Source organism: Mustela erminea, chromosome 8, assembly GCF_009829155.1.
Source record: "Mustela erminea isolate mMusErm1 chromosome 8, mMusErm1.Pri, whole genome shotgun sequence".
NCBI lineage: Eukaryota > Metazoa > Chordata > Mammalia > Carnivora > Mustelidae > Mustela > Mustela erminea.
The window spans coordinates 25,489,992-25,508,939 of NC_045621.1; the positions used below are offsets into that span (position 1 = coordinate 25,489,992).

At 40.8% G+C, this 18,948-nt stretch overlaps 1 protein-coding gene across 12 annotated transcripts in view; it reads right to left on the minus strand.

Annotated features, from left to right (window-relative positions):
• Window positions 1-668: 668 nt before the first annotated feature.
• FN1 (fibronectin 1) overlaps window positions 669-18,948 on the minus strand; it is a 67,283-nt gene continuing 49,003 nt past the window's right edge. For 4 of the 12 annotated variants that reach the window (XM_032354715.1, XM_032354718.1, XM_032354720.1 and 1 more), the window contains 13 exons: window positions 17,665-17,852; window positions 16,135-16,222; window positions 15,086-15,262; window positions 13,789-13,878; window positions 13,399-13,578; window positions 12,146-12,235; window positions 10,754-11,145; window positions 9,427-9,565; window positions 7,000-7,164; window positions 5,023-5,148; window positions 4,404-4,510; window positions 1,769-1,876; window positions 669-1,415 (listed from right to left, as the gene is read on the minus strand). In XM_032354715.1, the coding sequence (XP_032210606.1) occupies window positions 1,344-1,415; window positions 1,769-1,876; window positions 4,404-4,510; window positions 5,023-5,148; window positions 7,000-7,164; window positions 9,427-9,565; window positions 10,754-11,145; window positions 12,146-12,235; window positions 13,399-13,578; window positions 13,789-13,878; window positions 15,086-15,262; window positions 16,135-16,222; window positions 17,665-17,852 (1,922 nt within the window). In that variant the 3' untranslated portion in view covers window positions 669-1,343. Of the gene's footprint in view, window positions 1,416-1,768; window positions 1,877-4,403; window positions 4,511-5,022; window positions 5,149-6,999; window positions 7,165-9,426; window positions 9,566-10,753; window positions 11,221-12,145; window positions 12,236-13,398; window positions 13,579-13,788; window positions 13,879-15,085; window positions 15,263-16,134; window positions 16,223-17,664; window positions 17,853-18,948 lie in introns of all 12 variants that reach the window. The other 8 variants (XM_032354721.1, XM_032354724.1, XM_032354726.1 and 5 more) reach the window with 2 other exon arrangements.

An 18,948-nucleotide genomic window follows, 5' to 3' on the forward strand; every position in this document is an offset into this window, starting at 1 on the left:
AATTAAAAATCGACTATTCCCAGTGCCATTATTTACTCTTCTAGATGCCAGATTTAATCTCAGAGTTTGTTGTTTCCCCAAAGTCAAATTGAAAAGGAGATGTCCTTTGTAGAGGAGGAGTTTTGCAAACTCCATTCTGCTGGGGCACCCTGAAAGTGTCAGTGGCAGGTTATCAAGACGAGTGGGGTTCAGGTTCTTTGTAGCACAGCTTTTCCCTAAGACAAAGCTCCTCTAGGATGTGCTATTCAAGTACTTTTAGCATCTCTGCCATCTTTTCGTCTTCCTCCAAAGGTAAGCTCTTTGAGTAGGTGTTTATTCACTGAAAGGAAGAAGGGAGGGAGAGGGGAATGATGTTTGGAAAAAACAACAGAAGTTCCTTTCAGTCCCACTCTTGAAGAGCTGGCTAGTGAGTTTAACAAATGTTTCAGTCCACTAAAATCTGGGAAAGCAGAAATATGAAACCAGCTTCATTACTGAAGAGATAAACTATCAAGAATGAATCTGTTTTTGTAGTGACAGACTGGGGAAAATTCTGTACTTAAATCTCCAAGGAGAGAGCTATTCACATCATAGGTTTTCAAGCGTTTGCTGAACTGAAAAGGAACATTCATGGGCATTCTTCTTCTCCCCCAAATTTCTTTATGCAAGAAAGAAGCCATGACCTTCAAGTGGTGGAATGTAAATCTTTTATTAAACGGTTGTCTTTCCACAGTAGTAAAGCTCTGGCACATACAGTATAAAAAATAATCACCAACCATAATTATACCAAATTCCTCTTATCAACTGCATACTAAATGTCTTCAATACAATTTTTTCCGTATAAAAATACTGGGAAAAATTGATAAATAACAGATAAGAGAAAGATATCACTAGACTCATTTGGAAAAGGTGGATACTGTGAATATTTTAAATACCACAGTAACAAGGACATGCCGTTCGTACAACATTGCAGGCCAGTTAAGTGGAAGCAGAAGTGTTTGGGTAACTTTCCTACTTAAAATTCTGAGGATATCATTTCAACGCATTTTTACGCTGGTTGGTGTCTGTGCTTCCCTAGCCATCTCAAACCAAATCACAAGTGAGAATCATTTCATTTAAAATACTGAGCGGTACTGAATACTTCAGAGCAGAACAGGCAATATACTGCCCCCATTTATGAGAAAAGTCTCAAAACACTCCCAGGGGGATGCTTGGAGAAGCTGTGAGTTGCGCTGAAGCTGGAGAAGTTACTCCAGAGCAAAGGGCTTAAGAAAGAAACACTCTAAGATGGGGGTCTGCTAACATCACTCCGGTTTGGATGGACCTTGACAGAGATCCATGCTCGTTCCTCTGGGTGGAAAATATTACTCTCGGGAATCGTCTCTGTCAGCCTGTACGTCTAAAGGCATGAAGCACTCAATCGGGCAGTTGACATTCTGTGAAAACAGAAAAAGAAAAAAAAAAGCAGCATTCTGTTAAAACAGAAGAAAAATTTACCAAAAAATCCTGTGACATGTACGGAACAAAAGTGGAGAGGCTTTTTATGATAAGCCCTTACAGACAGGACAGTATTTCCAGCTTCAAGACCTTAGCAATAGATATCCTAGAGTTTTGATAAATTTGAACCTAAATTATGTTCCAGGGTATAGTCTTCTGCTCAAGGCATTTAAAAGATTTTTTAACAATAAAGAATATTTGGTTCATTCAGAAGAAAGGTGCCTACAGGTATCCCTACTAGGTATCTAACGGCATTTGGGGGGACAAATACTCAAGGTACAGGTGCACGTACAGTGTTAGTTCTCTGGTGGTATCTTTGCGAGTACTGGTTGTAGTGGCCGGTGGAGCCTTCGTGACCGGGTTCAGCCCCTGGTCTGCGGCAGTTGTCACAGCGCCAGCCCTGAGAGGACACAGGCATGAAGTCAAACGGGGTTTACAATCACCTGAGAGCATCACCATTAGTGCTTGCGTTAAAGAATTTCAGGTCTTACCCATTGGCAACGTATGAGCAGTTAATCATGAAGGAAGCTCTGAGGATTTTATGCATTTATAACTTGCAGAATACGCTCTGGTTTATTACTCATACCTTCTGATCACCCCTGTCTATTTATGTTTTTCTTGAAACATCCTCCTTTCTGTTCCCATTCAAACCCCACACATCTGCTAAGGCTCCTTCCAGTTCCAACTTCTGAAGTTTGCTTTATGTACCAGAAGACACAGAGAAGTTTTCCCAGAATCCTAGAGCTTTCTGCAAGGGAGCTGAGATCACAGGGACAAACACCCTTGTTTTATAGGAAACTCAGCCCCACAGACTGCCCTGCCTGAAGCGAGAGGGAGAGGAACCTAGTGAAGTGCTGGTGGATTTGGGACTGTCACCTGCTGAATGACACCTGGCCACATTCCTCCTAATGTGGGTAGGAAGGTAGCAAGGCTGTCCCTTCCGACCCACATGGCCACGGCCAGTGAACACTGTAGCCTTTCGTCTGGCCAGACTTGCGAAAAGAGACAGGTTCTTCTTCTGAGATTTTTGCTAGAAATGTGAGGAACCATGTTCTCCTTCATGGTTGCTCCTAAGCCTACAGAGGTTAAACATGGAGCAGACAGAAGTCATTTTTCTCACTATCAGCAGAAGCTTCTGTTAAACAAAGCCAATACACAGGAACAAAGTGTATAAGAGAAAGACTCAGAATGCCACTGTTGGAGCAGCCCTGACTCTTCTGTTATGTGACCCTGCAACTCTTCAGTTATGTGAGGTGGTTTTTTTTTTTTTTTACCTTAATCAACCAGAGTTGAGCTTTCCTCTTACACCCGCAAGAACCTTAAATAATACAATCACTTTCTTTCTTATACTGTCACTTACATATTCCAGACATATTTCTCCATTTAAAAGAGTATTCCTCAGAACACCTCATACAATACAGGTACATACTACTTACAGAGTCACTGAATCTTGCTTTCACATAAAAATGTCACAGTTTCCACTGCTGTCTTAACTGTTTCATTTAGCACTTTCTTTAGAACAGAATAGGTGTCACAAATGAAAGGTCTCATGTGCATAAATACTGAGGAGATGCTGAAGTGAGACCACATTCTACAAATTCACTTTCCATCACACATTTCTATACCAACCACTTACCAGAAATGTTCCACCTTCAGGGTCTTTACAAGTGTTAATGAGAGACAGAGAGAGGGCCTCCATAGCTTCTCTCCCTCCCCACCTAACCACTAGGGGTGGAAGAGATCAGGGTAGTTTCCATGGGCTGCCCCAGGTCCTCAGGTGGGGGCAGAGCCAGACCCCTGAAAACCCTTTCCTGCTGCAGGACTAATTTTCCTAAAAACCACCTTCCATCATGTTCTCTTTCTTCTTGGGTACCTACAATTGGCCAGTGCAAAAGGCACTGGCCAGTGCATCTTCCCCTGGGGTGGGGAGTGTGGTCTTCATGTATCAGAATGTGAAGAGCTGTTGGGGAGGGTATGTTTTCATTAAAAATGAAGGAATGTTATGTTCTGTTGCTCTTGAGTTGCATGAGTCATCTTATTTTGAAATTTCAAATAACATTAGAGGAAAGCACAGCATTTTTTATTATAGTGAGGGGGGCACAGATTAGAAACCGTTGAGAACTTCTGGCTTAAATAACGGACTTCCAGGCCCTTCCGTAAATGGCCCCCACTTCTTCTCATCTGATTTGTTACAAGACACCAGGCAGAGGGTTGGCTCACTGCAACCCACATAGGCCAGCTGCTTCCCATCCGGGGTGATACGCTTACTCTGCTCTCTCCGCTTCCTTCTCTTCCCACAATCTATTTCAAACATCCGAACCTCCCCCGCCAGGGTATGTTTCTCTTTTCCATGGAAACTTTCTTGCGGATTCCAGCCTACCTGGGAACTATTTGTCAGACCCACTAAGAAACTCACCTAATTAGCTTGACTTTCCATGTATGCTAACTTAATGTCGCCAGTTATATCCCTAACAGCCAGAACCGTTTCTCATTCCCTCTGTTTTTCCCATATTCCTTAAGCCCAGTGCTAGGTCTGTATCAGGAATCTATTACTGGGTTGAGAGAGGATATTTTCTAGACCCTTTCTTGGATCTTAACAACAATGCCATATGGGCACCTATCAGTCACTGTGCACCTCAAGGCCTAATGCTACTGAGCATGTAACCCTTCAGTTGTTGAAGAGTAGCCACAGCCTGAGAATAATAGGTGTGAGAGTGACTTAGGCTGCCTTGGAAGGGGAGAACTGAGAAGGGGTGTAGGGTAGCCTCTTGCGGGCAGCTCTGTGCCAACAGGAAATGAGGTATTTCAACTTTCATAAGGAGCGTTACCACACTTTGGGTACCGCACACACACAAGAAGCTGACTTCTCAATCACCAGGGTGGGGGCCCCCTTCGTCTTATCTCAATTACAGGGAGGCTGGCCTTACCCGCTGGCCTCCGAAGCAGGTGCAGGAGCAAATGGCACCAAGATATTCCTTCTGCCACTGTTCCCCCACATGGTACGTCTTCCCATCATCGTAACACGTGGCCTCGTCTGCGTGGAGACACAAGTCAGAAGGCTCATGGAAGATTGAGAACAATACGGACTTCACCTTTCTATGTAGGGTACGTTCTGATTCTCTCCAGAATGTGCATCCTCACAACCAAAATCCCACAGGTTTATGGGAACCATTGGTGATAGAAGTACTGCTGCATGGATCTTAGGGCAGCACGTCCAAAAACTAAATCTGATAAACTGGGAGAGGATCGTATTTTAAAAAGTTGGATCCAAAGACCCATAAAGCTTTCTGCTAATATTTCACTGAAGATTATGGTCAAAATACTCAGGTCGGAAAAGAGCTAACGTGTCCTGTAATACCGTTAAATCATGGCTCATTTTGGACGCCTGTCTCCACTTTCCCAAATCAAAAGATTAACAAACCCACTGTTCACTCCTCAAGGAGACCTAAAGTCTCCAATCATCTCTGTGAATGAGAGTTACAGCTCAGTAATAAAAGCGGGAGTGCTTAATAAGGCACTAAAAATGATCTACGGCAACGGACGTACGAGGATCACACTTGAATTCTCCTTTTCCATTTCCAAGACACGTGCAGCTCATCATCTGGCCATTTTCCCCCTGACGATCCCACTTCTCTCCAATCTTGTAGTTCACACCATTATCATGGCACCATTCTGTGGGGGAGAGAAAACCGGAGGCCGAGAGTTATCAGTGGGTTCTGACTCACAAGACGGTGCTCTGGGACACGGCCATGGGATTTTAAGGGCTGGCTATCTGGAGGGAGTGGCAAGAAAAGTTGAGGATCATGATCTCCATGACAGACCACGTTTCGATTGGATTTTAAAATATTATCTTTATCATTTAACGTTTTCTAGGATATTTTAAGATGCAAATCATCCCGCCATAACCATGTCACAAGAATAGTCGGGGACCTTCATTTGCATTCTATTAAGGCTTAATATTATTGAAAACCAAAGTAGGATTTAAATAGTCTTTTGGGAATGGATCATAGATGAAAAGTCACTTTTCGGATTTACAGAGAACTTGGATACAAAGTAGTTCTATTAACCGAAAAACAAACCTCAGCCGGCCTCTACATGCCCTAACCTGTTTCTTGTAAATGGAAAGAGTGAAAGAATAGATCTGTGTATCAAAACAAACCAAAACCCAACAAAATGATAAATCACTGGTTATTATCCCAACAGAAAAGACCGATTCTGAGGAATATTAAAAGTCACAGTTCTATATCTTTAACTGTGATCCATAAAAGATGACTTTTTAATCTCCGCGTTTTTTACTGAAACAGAACACACTTCAGAAGTTTGTGTAACAGGGCAGCTATTCCTTAAACTTTTTTTCCCATTCTTCAACTTTAAACATTATTTGACAATTATGTCATCTAAGCAAAGAAAATGTCAGTTGAGCCAAAGAATCACATAAATCACCTTATAGCTCTGTTCCCACAAATCGTGCCTAAGTACTTACCTCGGTAATAAATATGCAAACTTAAAATAGTTCAGTTTCAGAAATGAAAAACTACCTAACTGATGCCAAATGTTAAAACTTCCAACTCCTAAATGTCATAGGACACATCTGTTCCATCTTTCCATTTTCAGATGGTCAAGTGCAGTAGTCTGCATTGAAAAAAATGAGTTGTCTCCATATTTTAGTCTGAATTAAACCATTTCATATTTTAGTGTGAAAGTCTTTAAAAAATCTGTTATGTTGGATTTCCCCAAATATAATGTCAAGAAGTATCTGTAGGAGACTTGATTATAAGCCAAAATGGGTAACACCTATAAAAATAGACCAATTGTCAGTAATAATCACATCCCCTAAGAACAAAGCATAAATGAAAGTTTTACAAATTCTAATGTTAAATATCAAAGCATAATAAATTATCCCTAGGATAATTTTAAATTGAAAATACCATTTAAAAATGTTAAAATCTTTTTATAGTTTGAAAATCAAATATTTTTCTACTGAAGTTGATTCTTAATCATCTGTAGATGATTATCGGTGCTCTCTACATTACTTGGCAGGATTCAAGCTACCTGATGTGTGCGTATGTGCGTGCGATAGGACACTGTGGATATATTAAGTTATGTGCATGACTGGTTTGTGTTGAAGGGGAGTGTGAGTATAAATGTTCACCTCTGAGCTCACTCAAGATTAAAGATTAAAAGCGACTGGGGATTCCTTTGTGTTTCTGATACTTACTCTTCATTAAACTGGGCTCCAGAGAGTTTGACTTTATTATCTTGACAGAAAATGTTAAAAAATCATTACCGTCACAAATGTATTTTTAATTACTAGTTGTATTGACACAGAACCCTTGAAATGAAGCAAATATTCAACAAGTAAAATTTCCCATCATTCTTTATGATGCAAAATGTTACTTTGAGTCAAGCAGTCTCCCCTCGTTTGCTTCATGTTTGGAAGAGCCTGTGCCTGCCAAACATGCTTCCTTGGCACATTGTGCGAATGCATGGAACCAGAGGAGATGGACAAAGCAAGCTACTCACTAGATGAGTCACATCTGAAATGACCACTGCCAAAACCTAAGCACTGGCACGAGAGCTTAAAGCCGGACTCAGACAACCGCTCCCACTCCTCTCCAACTGCATAGTGGGAAACCGTGTAGGGGTCGAAGCATGAGTCATCTGTAGGTTGGTTTAGGCCTTGGTCAACTACACAAAGAAAAGGAGGAAAAAAAAAAAAAAGACAGCTTAGTGGTGATTTGGAACCATAAGAAGAAAACTGAATTATTGTTACAATGAGTCTAGTCTAAAACAGAAATCCCAGCAGCATGAAGAACCATTCATCTGTTTTACCAAAGCATCAGTTGCTCTGATAAACAATACTTAGATGTTGCCAGGCACCATGAAGAACCATTCATCTGTTTTACCAAAGCATCAGTTGCTCTGATAAACAATACTTAGATGTTGCCAGGCACATTTGCCACAAGCACCTGAAAAGGAGCCCCTCTTCCATTTTTGCCATTAGTACTAAAAAAAAAAACCCATCATTTCTGGCAAAACTAGTCTATAGCATATGGAACATATCTTGAGGCATTTTAGGCTAGTTAAGAACTCGAGTGGGATGCAAAAGCTGGAATGTCTCTCCATCAGTATCTGAGTGACCTTAACCTAGTTATTTTCTATCTCTGTGCCTTAATTCCCTCATCTGAAATATAATATAAAATATAATATAATATAATATATCTTGTAAAGATTACATAGATATCATGAATTCAAAGCACTCGTCCATTGTCGGCACTTAAAAAGTGCCCACCAAATAAAGAATAATTATTAGAGAGCATCCTTTTTTTTTTTTTTTTTTGCATCCTTTGTTTTTAATGCAAGAGACTTAGTCATTTTTATATACCATTGTAATGCAACATTCACTTTTATTATTGCATTTTTTGCATCAGAGCTAGATTCTGTACATTAGTATGACAGCAGTAGGACAGCTTTACTTTACCAATAAAATCAACTGTTTCAAATAAGAGAAAGCAAGGGATACGAATGACTTAAGAATAATGGAGTCTCTTCGTGTTGCCTAATACACTGGATCTTTATGTTTTGAGAAAGCTTAAAGCAATCTGTGCAAAGCATCCTTCCAATGAGTCTCTAAAAATTATATAAACTAATTTCTGTGACTTTGAATCCCACCATGTAAAATCCCACCATGCAAAAATCAAAGGCTCAAAACAATAGATATTTGAAGTGTTTAATAGTTTAAAAGGCATCACCCTGGAAGAAAATAGAGTTTGGGAGAAACGAACAAGTCTGACATGTCTGAAAGCCCAGAGAACGGGGCTGGAATGCAGAATATTGCTGCAGGGGATATGGGGTCAGAAAGGAAGTGAAAGGAACCTGTAGTGTTACTAGGGGTTTCAGTAACCCTCCCCAAATAGCCACCAGTTAAAATTCCACGTGATTTAAGTTATGGAGATGGAATTAAAAAAAAAAAATGATGTGGAAAAGTACAAAGACTTTTGTGCTCTGAAAATTCCTTTCACGTGGCCTTCTCCTAGTAAAACCACGCAAGGCAGAAGGCATGCATTACCATGGAAACCTAACACAACAAGCACAAAACGATCCCCACATCAAATAAGCAACTGCTTAAATTCACAGGCATGTATACGTGTAAAATAGCACGGTCACCTGTGACCCTATGTTCAGTAACCAGCCCTAGGAATAAAGCTGGTCACTTGACAGACAGAATATAGCACTCCGTGCTGCCGTGGGATAGAGAACCCTCTGTTGGGAAGACTTAAGATTCGTGGTTTTGATGATTCCCTGTCTCTTGTGATCCTTGGTGAATCTTCAACTGATGCAGGCTGAAAAGTCAGGCGATTCACTACTGCTTTACTTTGCAGGTGCTGCAAAGAGGAGTCAGTGACCCTTTCACTGCTATTTTGGCCTTGGGGTTGTATAATTAGAAAAAGAAATTGAAATAATATTGGAAGAAAGTCGCTCTTTGAGTGGAAATGGGCGATGTCGGCTGCATTTTGCATGAGGAACGAAAACCGGCAGTCGCTCCTGTCTGCAGATAGGGAATTTCCTTTATAGGTAATCCTTTTTGGGGACTTAAAGGATCACTCAAGAGGACAGCAACGTGGTGAGCAGAGGGTCTGGCAAAAGAGATCAGGAGATCCGTGCCCCGGGTGACCTCAGACGCTCGCTAGCAGGGAGTCAGAATGTGGGACTAAATGATGCTTCGGGTCCCTTCCAGGTCAATTACCGCATCACTGACTGAGACTACTTTACACAGGAACTAGGGTACTAGGAGCGAAAAATAACTGAATTTAAAGTTGCTCCTTGACTTCATGCCATCACTTCCCAAAGTTCAAAGACAACAGCAACAAAGGAACAGTTGAGAGAAAAGGTGTCTTTGGGGTTAGTCCAGAGGGGAGCCTGCACCTGCGGACCCAGGCTTTCACATACCAGAGTTGCCCACGGTAACAACCTCCTCCCGAACCTTGTGCCTCTTCTGGTCTTTCAGGGCCTCCACTATGATGTTGTACGTGGCCCCTCTGGTGAGGCCTGTCAGGGTGGCACTAGCGGAGGTTCCAGGAACTCGGAACTGCAGTCATCGGCACATCCAAAGTGAGGGAGAAAGCGTTATGGGGGAAATTGATGTGACTTTCCCTACTGTCTTACCAACAACCTGCACTATGTAAATAAAGCCAAGGGGGACCAAGAAGGAGGGTGGAAGGATCCCCAACCAGCCGTGGACAGACACGGAACTCGGCGGGGGAGGGGCCATCTTTTCGGTCTGCCCAATTTTCCTGCCCCAGATCTGTGTGTTCCATAGTTCTCAGGAGCCCTCAGTAATTCAACAGACAATGCCGTCCATCCCGCTATGGTTGCAGGTCTGTGCCAGCCCACTGGGATCCCTGCGCCAAGCCCCTTTCCCATCAATTACGGACACTGCGCTACGTGGCGGATATCCTCATCCACGGCAAGGTGCCCTGTGACCCCAACATGGGGTCCTTAAAGCCTTTGGGCAAATCCCCAAACTCATGTTTCTAAGCTCATAAATCTTTCACAGTGTAGTCATTCAGGGTTTTTTGTTGTTGTTGTTGTTGTTGTTTTTGTTTTTTAATTCTGATGCTTTCTAAAAAAATAAGAATAAGAATCTTATTCTTATAAATAAGAACCCACTAAAAATTGGTATCAGCAAAACAAATGAAAGAATAAAGGTTTTAAAGAGTCAGTCATTTTTAACAGCTGATATGGGCACAGTTTCACGTACGTTCCTTTTCCTCAGACATATTGTAGATAATGGGATTCTTCAAGGACAAACTATAGGATGGCATTTCATTTCTTTATTTTTAAAGATTTTATTTTTAAGCAACCTCTATAACCAACGTGAAGCTCGAACTCACAACCGTGAGATCAAGAGCCACATGCCCTTCCAACTGAACCAGCCAGGAGCCCCAAGGATGGCATCCAAGATCTTCCTGAACAAATGCAAGTTTGGGCAGAATCTCTCTCTCTTTTTTCAGATCATTTCTTTGTCCATATTACTAAGGAGCCTCAAATGTGTGCGACTAATAGAAATGATTTTATTCTCTCTACTAAACAAAACCTGATGCTACTCTTTGGTATACCCCAAAAGTACAGCCATATTGAGATTTAAAAAAGAAAAACCAGGGATTACGTGTACTACCTTTCGACCCTATAATATTTATATTAGAGCTCTGGTCACTTCTGTTACCTCGCTTACTCATTTCTAGGCTGCCCAGAAGTAAAGAGAAAAATCAATTACCTGTAAAGGTTCTTCGTCAGTGCCAACCGGATGACATGAAATGATATACTCAGAGCTTTCTTGGAATGGGGTCCAAGAGATGGTTGTCTGAGAGAGAGCTTCTTGTCCTGTAGAGGCATTTGGATTGAGTCCCATAACATGAGGGTAGAGGTGATGGTCAACGTCTCCCCTGGGGACGTGACCAACTTGGATCTCCTCATTTACATTCGGCGGATATGGTCTTGGCCTATGCCTTACAGGGGTGGCCGTTGTGGGCGGTGTGGTGCGCCTAAAACCATGCTCCTCAAAGATCATTTGTTGCCCGACACTGGGCTGCTGACCAGAAGTGCCAGGAAGCTGAATACCGTTTCCAGTGTCATACCCAGGATTGGTGATGAAAGGGGTCTTTTGAACTGTGGAGGGAACATCCAAGATCTCTGGTCCGTGAAGATTTGGGTGTGGAAGGGTTACCAGTTGGGGAAGCTCATCTAGCCAAGAGAGGTTAGAGCCAAAAAAGCAAAGCGTGTTAAGCTCCCAAAAGTAGCAGCAGTAGTCATTACCAATTCAGGCAACAATGACTGTTTATCAATCTGATCAAAGCCCCTAGAACATTAGCAGTTCTTAGATCACAAGACATTTTTTTTTTCAAAAAAGAAACCTTTAAGATTTTTCTCAAAGGTTTCTTTATAGTTTAGAACGAAAAAAGCGTTAGTATGAATTTATCATACACATAAAGCTTTGAACCACTAAGCCCCATACAAGCTACTTCTGCTCAAATTAAGCTTAATGGAACTGAAATGTGCAGGCTCTTTTCTTCTTTTCTTCATTTGAGACTCATGTTACAAGGACTAGAATCCAGATTAATTATTTCAGCATCTGAAGTATGAGAATTCCAGTTTTTCAGTAATTCAAACAGTAAGAATAGATAAAAATACATCCATGTTTGTTTCTAAACTTCTTCTATTAATATAAATATAGAATTTTCTTCAAATTAAACTGAAATCGGTTGAAAAAAAATAAGATTCTTTAGTTCAAGTTTCAGAAACCAAATAATAAATAAAGATAATGGGAAGGATTAATTTCCCCCCCTTTTTTTTTAAATGTTAACTTCAACAGAAGATATAGAAGAATAGTAAAAATAGCAACCTGGTTTCTACATTTTAATATCTGGCTTAGATTTTTTAAAGGTGAATAAAAGTCTTTATATTGATTGGCTAAGAAAAAAGTAAAACAAACTCGGCCGATTATGTTACATTAGACTATCCAAGAGCGCAACATGTATATGCTAAGCTGATAAGAAAAATTTCCATGAGAGAGGAATCAAAACCTGGAGAACCTTTTCACTGCAAAATTAATCACTTCTAGTTAGTTTTGTTTCGATTATCTTCCTAGTACCCAGAAGGTGCCCTTTACCTGTCTTTTTCCTTCCAATCAGAGGCTCACTCTTCTGGTTGTTCTTGAGGGCAATGACTTGGATGGTGTACTCGATGCCCGGTTCCAGACCTGATGGAAGGACAGATATCACGTTACGTCTGTGGGCTCAGCTAGTCAAATGGGAGTTGATCTTACCAGGAAATGCTACTGAGAAGCAAGCATCCTTTCTCTAGCTGGCCTTTTTGGCCTCCTGAAAGGTAAAATCTACTTCACTTTTCTTCCACAAAACCCAAATAGTCCACACATGATGGCCACTTGGTAAATCAGTAACTTCTCTACCAAATCTGGCACCTGAGAAAGTACTTTTAGTCTAACATTTTGTGGGTTTTCTTTTAACGTGTGGCCTTATCTGTCCTTTTGAACTCAAGAAAATCTATCAGCATCGTATACAACCAGTGGGATATACATTTGGGAGAGATCATTGCAGATTAAACGAATCTACTTAGGGCCTAATAACCAGATGGTCCTCAGTGGCAGGATCAATGAAAAGTTAGACTATAGGTAAGTACTCTGTAGGAAAAAGTGGCCAGTCTTTGTGTGGTTCCTATAGAAAGTAACCAATTCAACTCCTTCCGTAAGTGATTCTATTTTTCTGTCTCCAAATTTTCTAAAAAAGCAGTCTCTCTCTGGTTATCTCTGTGTTCTCTAGGATTTTTCAAGTCTAGATGATATCCTGTACAGAGTCTAGAAATTTAATCTCCTGGACAAAAATAATACCAAAGGCTTATGATCTTTCCCAATGAAATGGACAATCCTTCTTTCACATTCCAGGCATGCTCTCCAGTATGGGTGGTTGGGAATCACTTGGCCTCAAGACCCATTCTGTGAACCTGGGTAATGAGAGAGGAGGCAGGTCGCCCTCTGGCAAGGCCCATATGATACCAGATCTTTAGAGAGCTAGTGGGAGGACAGGACCACAATTAGCTAGTTTGTTTTGAAAAAATGTCTTCTTCTAGGACAGGACTTACAAGTATCCGGCAAACACACAGCCAATAAAAAGTTTCTATTTATGCCATTATGACAGTATTAAAATTACTGTGTTTTCACGAATTCTTGTCTTTTGAGATATACTGAGCTATGTGACTCCTCAACAGAAGATGCTTTTTGAAGTTATCAGAAATGGGGCCTCTTGTTCTCATGATACAGCATCAAAGACACAGTTGGAAATCTGCTAAGCACTTGGTGTGTCCTAGGGAGTCCCATGGAAAATGGTGACAGCGAAGCAGCAATACCAGTGATAGTAGCCTCTGTGACACCAGGGCGGGGACGAGGGACCACTTCTCTGGGAGGGGACCCAGGCTTCTCATACTTGATGATGTAACCAGTAATCTTGGCGCGGGGCGGCTGCCACGATACCAGCAAGGAGTTGGGTGTCGTGGCCAGGAAACGCAGATTGGATGGCGCATCGATGGCTAAAAGAAACCAAGATTAAGTCTCGAAGAAAGTAAATAAGCAGGGAAATTTTTCCCACACTCTTTTCCCACCCTGAGAAACAGAACCTGAGAGATTCTGAGAGTTCTAATATCAGTAAAAACAATTCACTGCCAGCCTCTTTGTTTCTCAAGTTCGTACAACCCATCACATATAAGTCAGTGGCATTTCTTCAGTAAAAAAGTAGTTACCAGTGGAGGCATCGATGACCACGGGGGAGCTCCGGGCGTTGTCATTCAGGGTGTACAAGTAGATCTTGTAGTCAGTGCCGGGTTGTAAACCTATGATTTGTGGAGAAATGCTTTTTATCTGATTTTCATTTACTAGGAAAATTTTTAAACTCATCGGTTAATTCGTGGTTCCTTTCTCATCCCATACATATACAGACCACAGAAGTGGTCCACATTTGAGCAATAAATTAGAGCCTGGCATGGGTGTTAACTGTTAACGAGAAACATTATCTCAAAAGGAAATCACTGATGCATACAAAGATACTGGCTAGAGTAAATTTTAAAATTAAAAAATGCTATGTTAAATGTAGAAGAAGAGGAAAAAAGAAGTCGTTGACTTCTTGGTTTTGGCTGACTCTTGGTTTTGGCTCAGGTCATGATCTCACAGGGTTGTGAGATGGAGCCCCCCATCGGGCTCTGAGCTCAGCGTGGAGTCTGCTTGGGATTCTCTCTCTCTTCTTCTGCCCCTCCCCCTGCTCCCTCTCCCTTTCTCTCTAAAATAAGTAAATAAATCATTAAAAAAAAAAAGAGCTAGCCATCTCGGAGAATAAGGGGCAAGCACCTACTGAGTGTTTTCCTTTTATTATCATCAGTCACTGTAACTGGAATCAGAATTTTAAATCTTGGGGAGCCTGGGTGGCTCAGTGGTTTAGCCTCTGCCTTCGGCTCAGGTCATAACCTCAGGGTCCTAGGATCGAGCCCCCTTCAGGCTCTCTGCTCAGCAGAGTCTGCTATCCCTTCTCTCTCTGCCTGCCTCTCTGACTGCCTGTGATTTCTGTCTGCCAAATAGTAAATAAAATCTTTTAAAAAAAAAAGAATTTTAAATCTCAAAAAGACCTAAATTGAGCTGGCTATTGAATATTCTCTGACTACAACTTAGATCTTCATTTTATTTTAAAATTTAATTATGTTTTATCATCGAGCTTAACATTAAGAACAGTATGCCAATATTCAGTTTCTTTTGGTTTTAAGCATTATGTTACTTTTTTTTTTTGATACGAAGGGTACATCGATAAAAGATTAAATTTAATAAATGGAAATTATGCCGTCTCTCTGGCAAACATTAAACAAAATCAGGCATTCACAGAATACAACTATTTCTAATTATAGTATGAAAGTAGGTTTTTAAAAATTATAGCTGCATTATTGTAAAATACTGACAATAAATTCAATCAGTATAAGTAGTAGAGTAACTGATAAGGAATTTATGTTGGGAATAGCCATCAGCAAACATGGTCAGTACAGTGAGTTCCCTGACCTGTGATGGTGTAGCTACGGACGTCTGGCCTGATGGTTCTCTGAACTGGAGTCTGGCCATTTGCTGGGATGGCATCAACTTGGAAGCCAGTGATCGTCTCCGTCTTGGTTCTCCAGCTAATGGTGATGGTGGTCTCGGTAGCATCTGTCACACGGGCCCTTCTTGGAGGGCTGACATCTGCACAAATCACAACTAGAGATCAGTGCCTGGCTGATTCATTTAGGGAAGATTTTAATGTTTTAAAATCTGTCTTTATTATACACCAAACACATCCATTCCTGCGCATTACTAGTAACGTACAGATTTTCTCCTGTGGCATCCAGAAAGAAAGGTTGACAGTAATTAAGAAATATGAAAAGACTCAGCTCACATACTTTAAAATTTTTTTTTGTTAACTAAAACCCTTTACAGATACTACCAGTGGTTCCCAAGCCTGGCTTAGACTATCTACCAATACCCCAATTAATATTAAAATTATTAATTTATTATAACATAAAATAAGTGTAGTAGAGGAGTTACAATGATATGGCAATAATATATATACGTATTATTAGTACTCTGGCTTTTTTTATATGGCTTCATTTATTTCCTTTCAGCATAGGCAATGGCATCCCTATTTTGTAGATGAGAAAACTTAAATATTACCTGTGATTTCTGAAAGAGCATACATAAATTATTGATATAGCACCAAACTGGAATCTGGGCCTAATTTTGTCCAATACTTACTCTACTGTTAAGGTACAGCAGAAGCCAGTGTGTCCTCCCCAAACATCATGAAACCAAACTACACCAAGTAGAGCAAGTAGTAGATAACCAAGGTGTCAGTTCTAGCCCCTGACACTAACATGGTAACATTTGGAAGTGACTCCATTTATGTGGCGGTATACCACTCTCCAGAGGGTCGTAAAGGGTGACAATAGTAAGTCAATGAGAGATGGGCAAGCAAATCAGTTTCCAAGCTGGGAATCCTTCGATCAACATGGTGATCTAGAAAATCATTTACCACTTATGGAGAACGTTTGTTGATACTAAAAGGCTTGATTACTCACTCTCCAGAGTAGTGACGACTCCCTGAGCTGGTCTGCTTGTCAAAGTGTCCTTAAGTGCATAGACGCTCACTTCGTATTTGGTGGCCACCTACAAAGAAGGACACAGTAAACTTTAGCAACGGGATCTTCTAAATGCACAGGATGTTTTACTACAGCATTAGAAAGACACAATGGCTATAAAAGAAAAAAATACACCAGCAAAACCCACAGCACTATAAATCCTACATGAATTTCATTTCAACACTGCAGATGATCAACAGCACATGTAAATTATGTGAATTTAAAAATGTGCTTAGGGGTTGACGCCAAGTACGCTATAACTTACATACTTACAAGGAATCGATCCAAAATGGGGAAAATGGGTATTAGCCTATTTTTCTCCTTTATGATTTGGCAGGTGCCGAGCATTTCTTTGTCTGATCATGGAGAAGCAGAGAGAATGCTCTGTTCTATCTCTGAACCCTCTCTCTGTGATTTCTCTTGGAATTGGCCTTATGTTAAGAAGTACATCAATTTCCTAGATTCCTGGCTAGTTTTCCATATGCATGTCTAAAGGATTAAAAATGTTTCAATGGAGGGAGGATCAGGTAGGTTGGGTACAAACTGGAAAATATTCCTTGCCAAGGTAACACAGCTCAGAAAATGCATAATCAAAAAGAAGCTATGCATTCAGTCTTTGGACATATGAATTGCCTCCTCTACATACGCACATAAAATCTTTCTAAAATAAACAAAATGCATATACAAAGAGATGTACAAAAGCCAACACTATTTATACAAGTCCATCCAGACAGTCATCTGGAAGAGCTAGGTCAATATAGAGAATTCTATTTGGCACAAAATTACAATAAAATTATTTGACGACAGAGGCAAAGAACACGAATTAGATTATTATGGTATTTTTATCTCCACCACCTTAAATTATGAAAGAGATAATTACAGTTGATCCTTGAACAGATCAAGGGTTAGCAGTCCCGAACCCCTGCACAGCTGAAAATCTGCTTCTAACTTTTGAATCCCCCAAAAGTTAACTAGTAAAAGTTGTACTGTTGACCATAAGCCTTATTGATAAATTGCTGATTACCACATACTTTGTATGCTATTTGTTATTATATAATGTATTCTTATAATCAAATAAGCTGGAGAATGGAAAATGTTATTAATAAAATCTAAAGAAGGGAAAATACATTTATAGTCCTGTACTATTAAAAAAAAAATCAGTGTCTAGAAATGAACCCACACAGTTCAAAACCACGTTGTTCAGGGGCACCTGGGTGGCTCAGTGGGTTAGAGCCTCTGCCTTTGGCTCAGGTCATGATCTCAGGGTCCTAGGATCGAGTCCCACATCGGGCTCTCTGCTCAGCAAGGAGCCTGCTTCTCCCCACCAACCCTGCCTGCTTCTCTGCCTACTTGTGATCTCTGTCTATCAAGTAAATGGATAAAATCTTTAAAACAAACAAACAAACAAAAAAAACCATGTTGTTCAAGGGCCAACTGTACTTTTTTCCAATGAAAGAGGGCACTTCTCACCATGAGTCCTGACACAACCACAGATGAGCTGTCAGGAGCGAGGTTGATCTCCTTCATTGGTCCGGTCTTCTCCTTGGGGGTCACCCGCACTCGATATCCTGTGAGCTGAACATTCGGTGCCGTCCACTGGGCGGTCAGGCTTGTTGGTGTGACCTGAGTGAACTTCAGGTCGGCTGGTGCAGGAATGGCTGTCGGGATGGCCATTGGTTAGAGGTTATCTTAGAGGAACTGGGGAAGAGGGACAGGACAGTGGATTCCAAGAAGCAGAACAGATGTGCTTGGGTTGGGTTGGGTTAGATGGGTTCCCTCGGGCAAAGATTCAGTATGAGAAAGTACAAGAAGGGATACAAAATAAAGAAAACATTTGCTGAAAAAATGTGTTTTATATCCACCAATCTCAGAATCACTAGAGGCACTTGGGTAAATGCCAGAAGTCTGAGACACTTGAGGTTTTAGAAGTCATTTTTGTTTTGTTTTTTTGCTTTCCCTTAAAAAAATAAAAACAACAACAACAAAAAATCAAAATATCTTCTTGACCATTAGGATTGATTTTCCATTTGTATGGAAAGAGGAGCAATAGCTGTTTTCCTCGATAAGCGATCTTTGCATGGAAACCATGTCAGGGGTATTCCACCCCCCAAAAGACAGAAGCATGTTTTTATCCTGTTTATTTGAACCCCACAGCAGACAGTGCTGCTAAATTTGAAGTATTCTCTGTGGTGCAGCGTAAGAAGAAAATTGGCTCACAACAGAAGCAGAAAAGAGAAGCGAAAAGCAATAATACAGATAGCCACCCCCAGGGTTTATGCTGTCACAAGGACACAAATTTAGCATTCCACTCTGCTTCAGAAACAAAGCACAAGCAGATAAAGTATTGTGGAAAGCATTTGCCCTAAACTGCCTCCTATGTGTCTGATTCTCAATCCTTTAAGCAAATCACACACTCAGCGCACGATCTCCACCCAGAGAAGGAAGGTCTTACCTACGTGTTCTCAGAATCGTGCCGCTAGGAAATGGCCCAGTTTGGATTCCTTTTTTAGAGTAAGTTCTAGGATGCCAAACTTCTTTCCTTTATGCACAGTGAGCATAACCACAGGGAGTCAGGGTTTAAGGAATAATCCACAATTTTAGGATGTCTCACTCTATGGCCTTATCTATAAGCCAAGCCACTCTAAAAGGTCCTTTATTAAACTGTATCTGAATATCACGTAAACTTTACTTTTTATGACAGACCCTAAAGAGGGTCTGTCCTAATAGAGAGGCTGTTTTGTTTGGGTTTGTTTG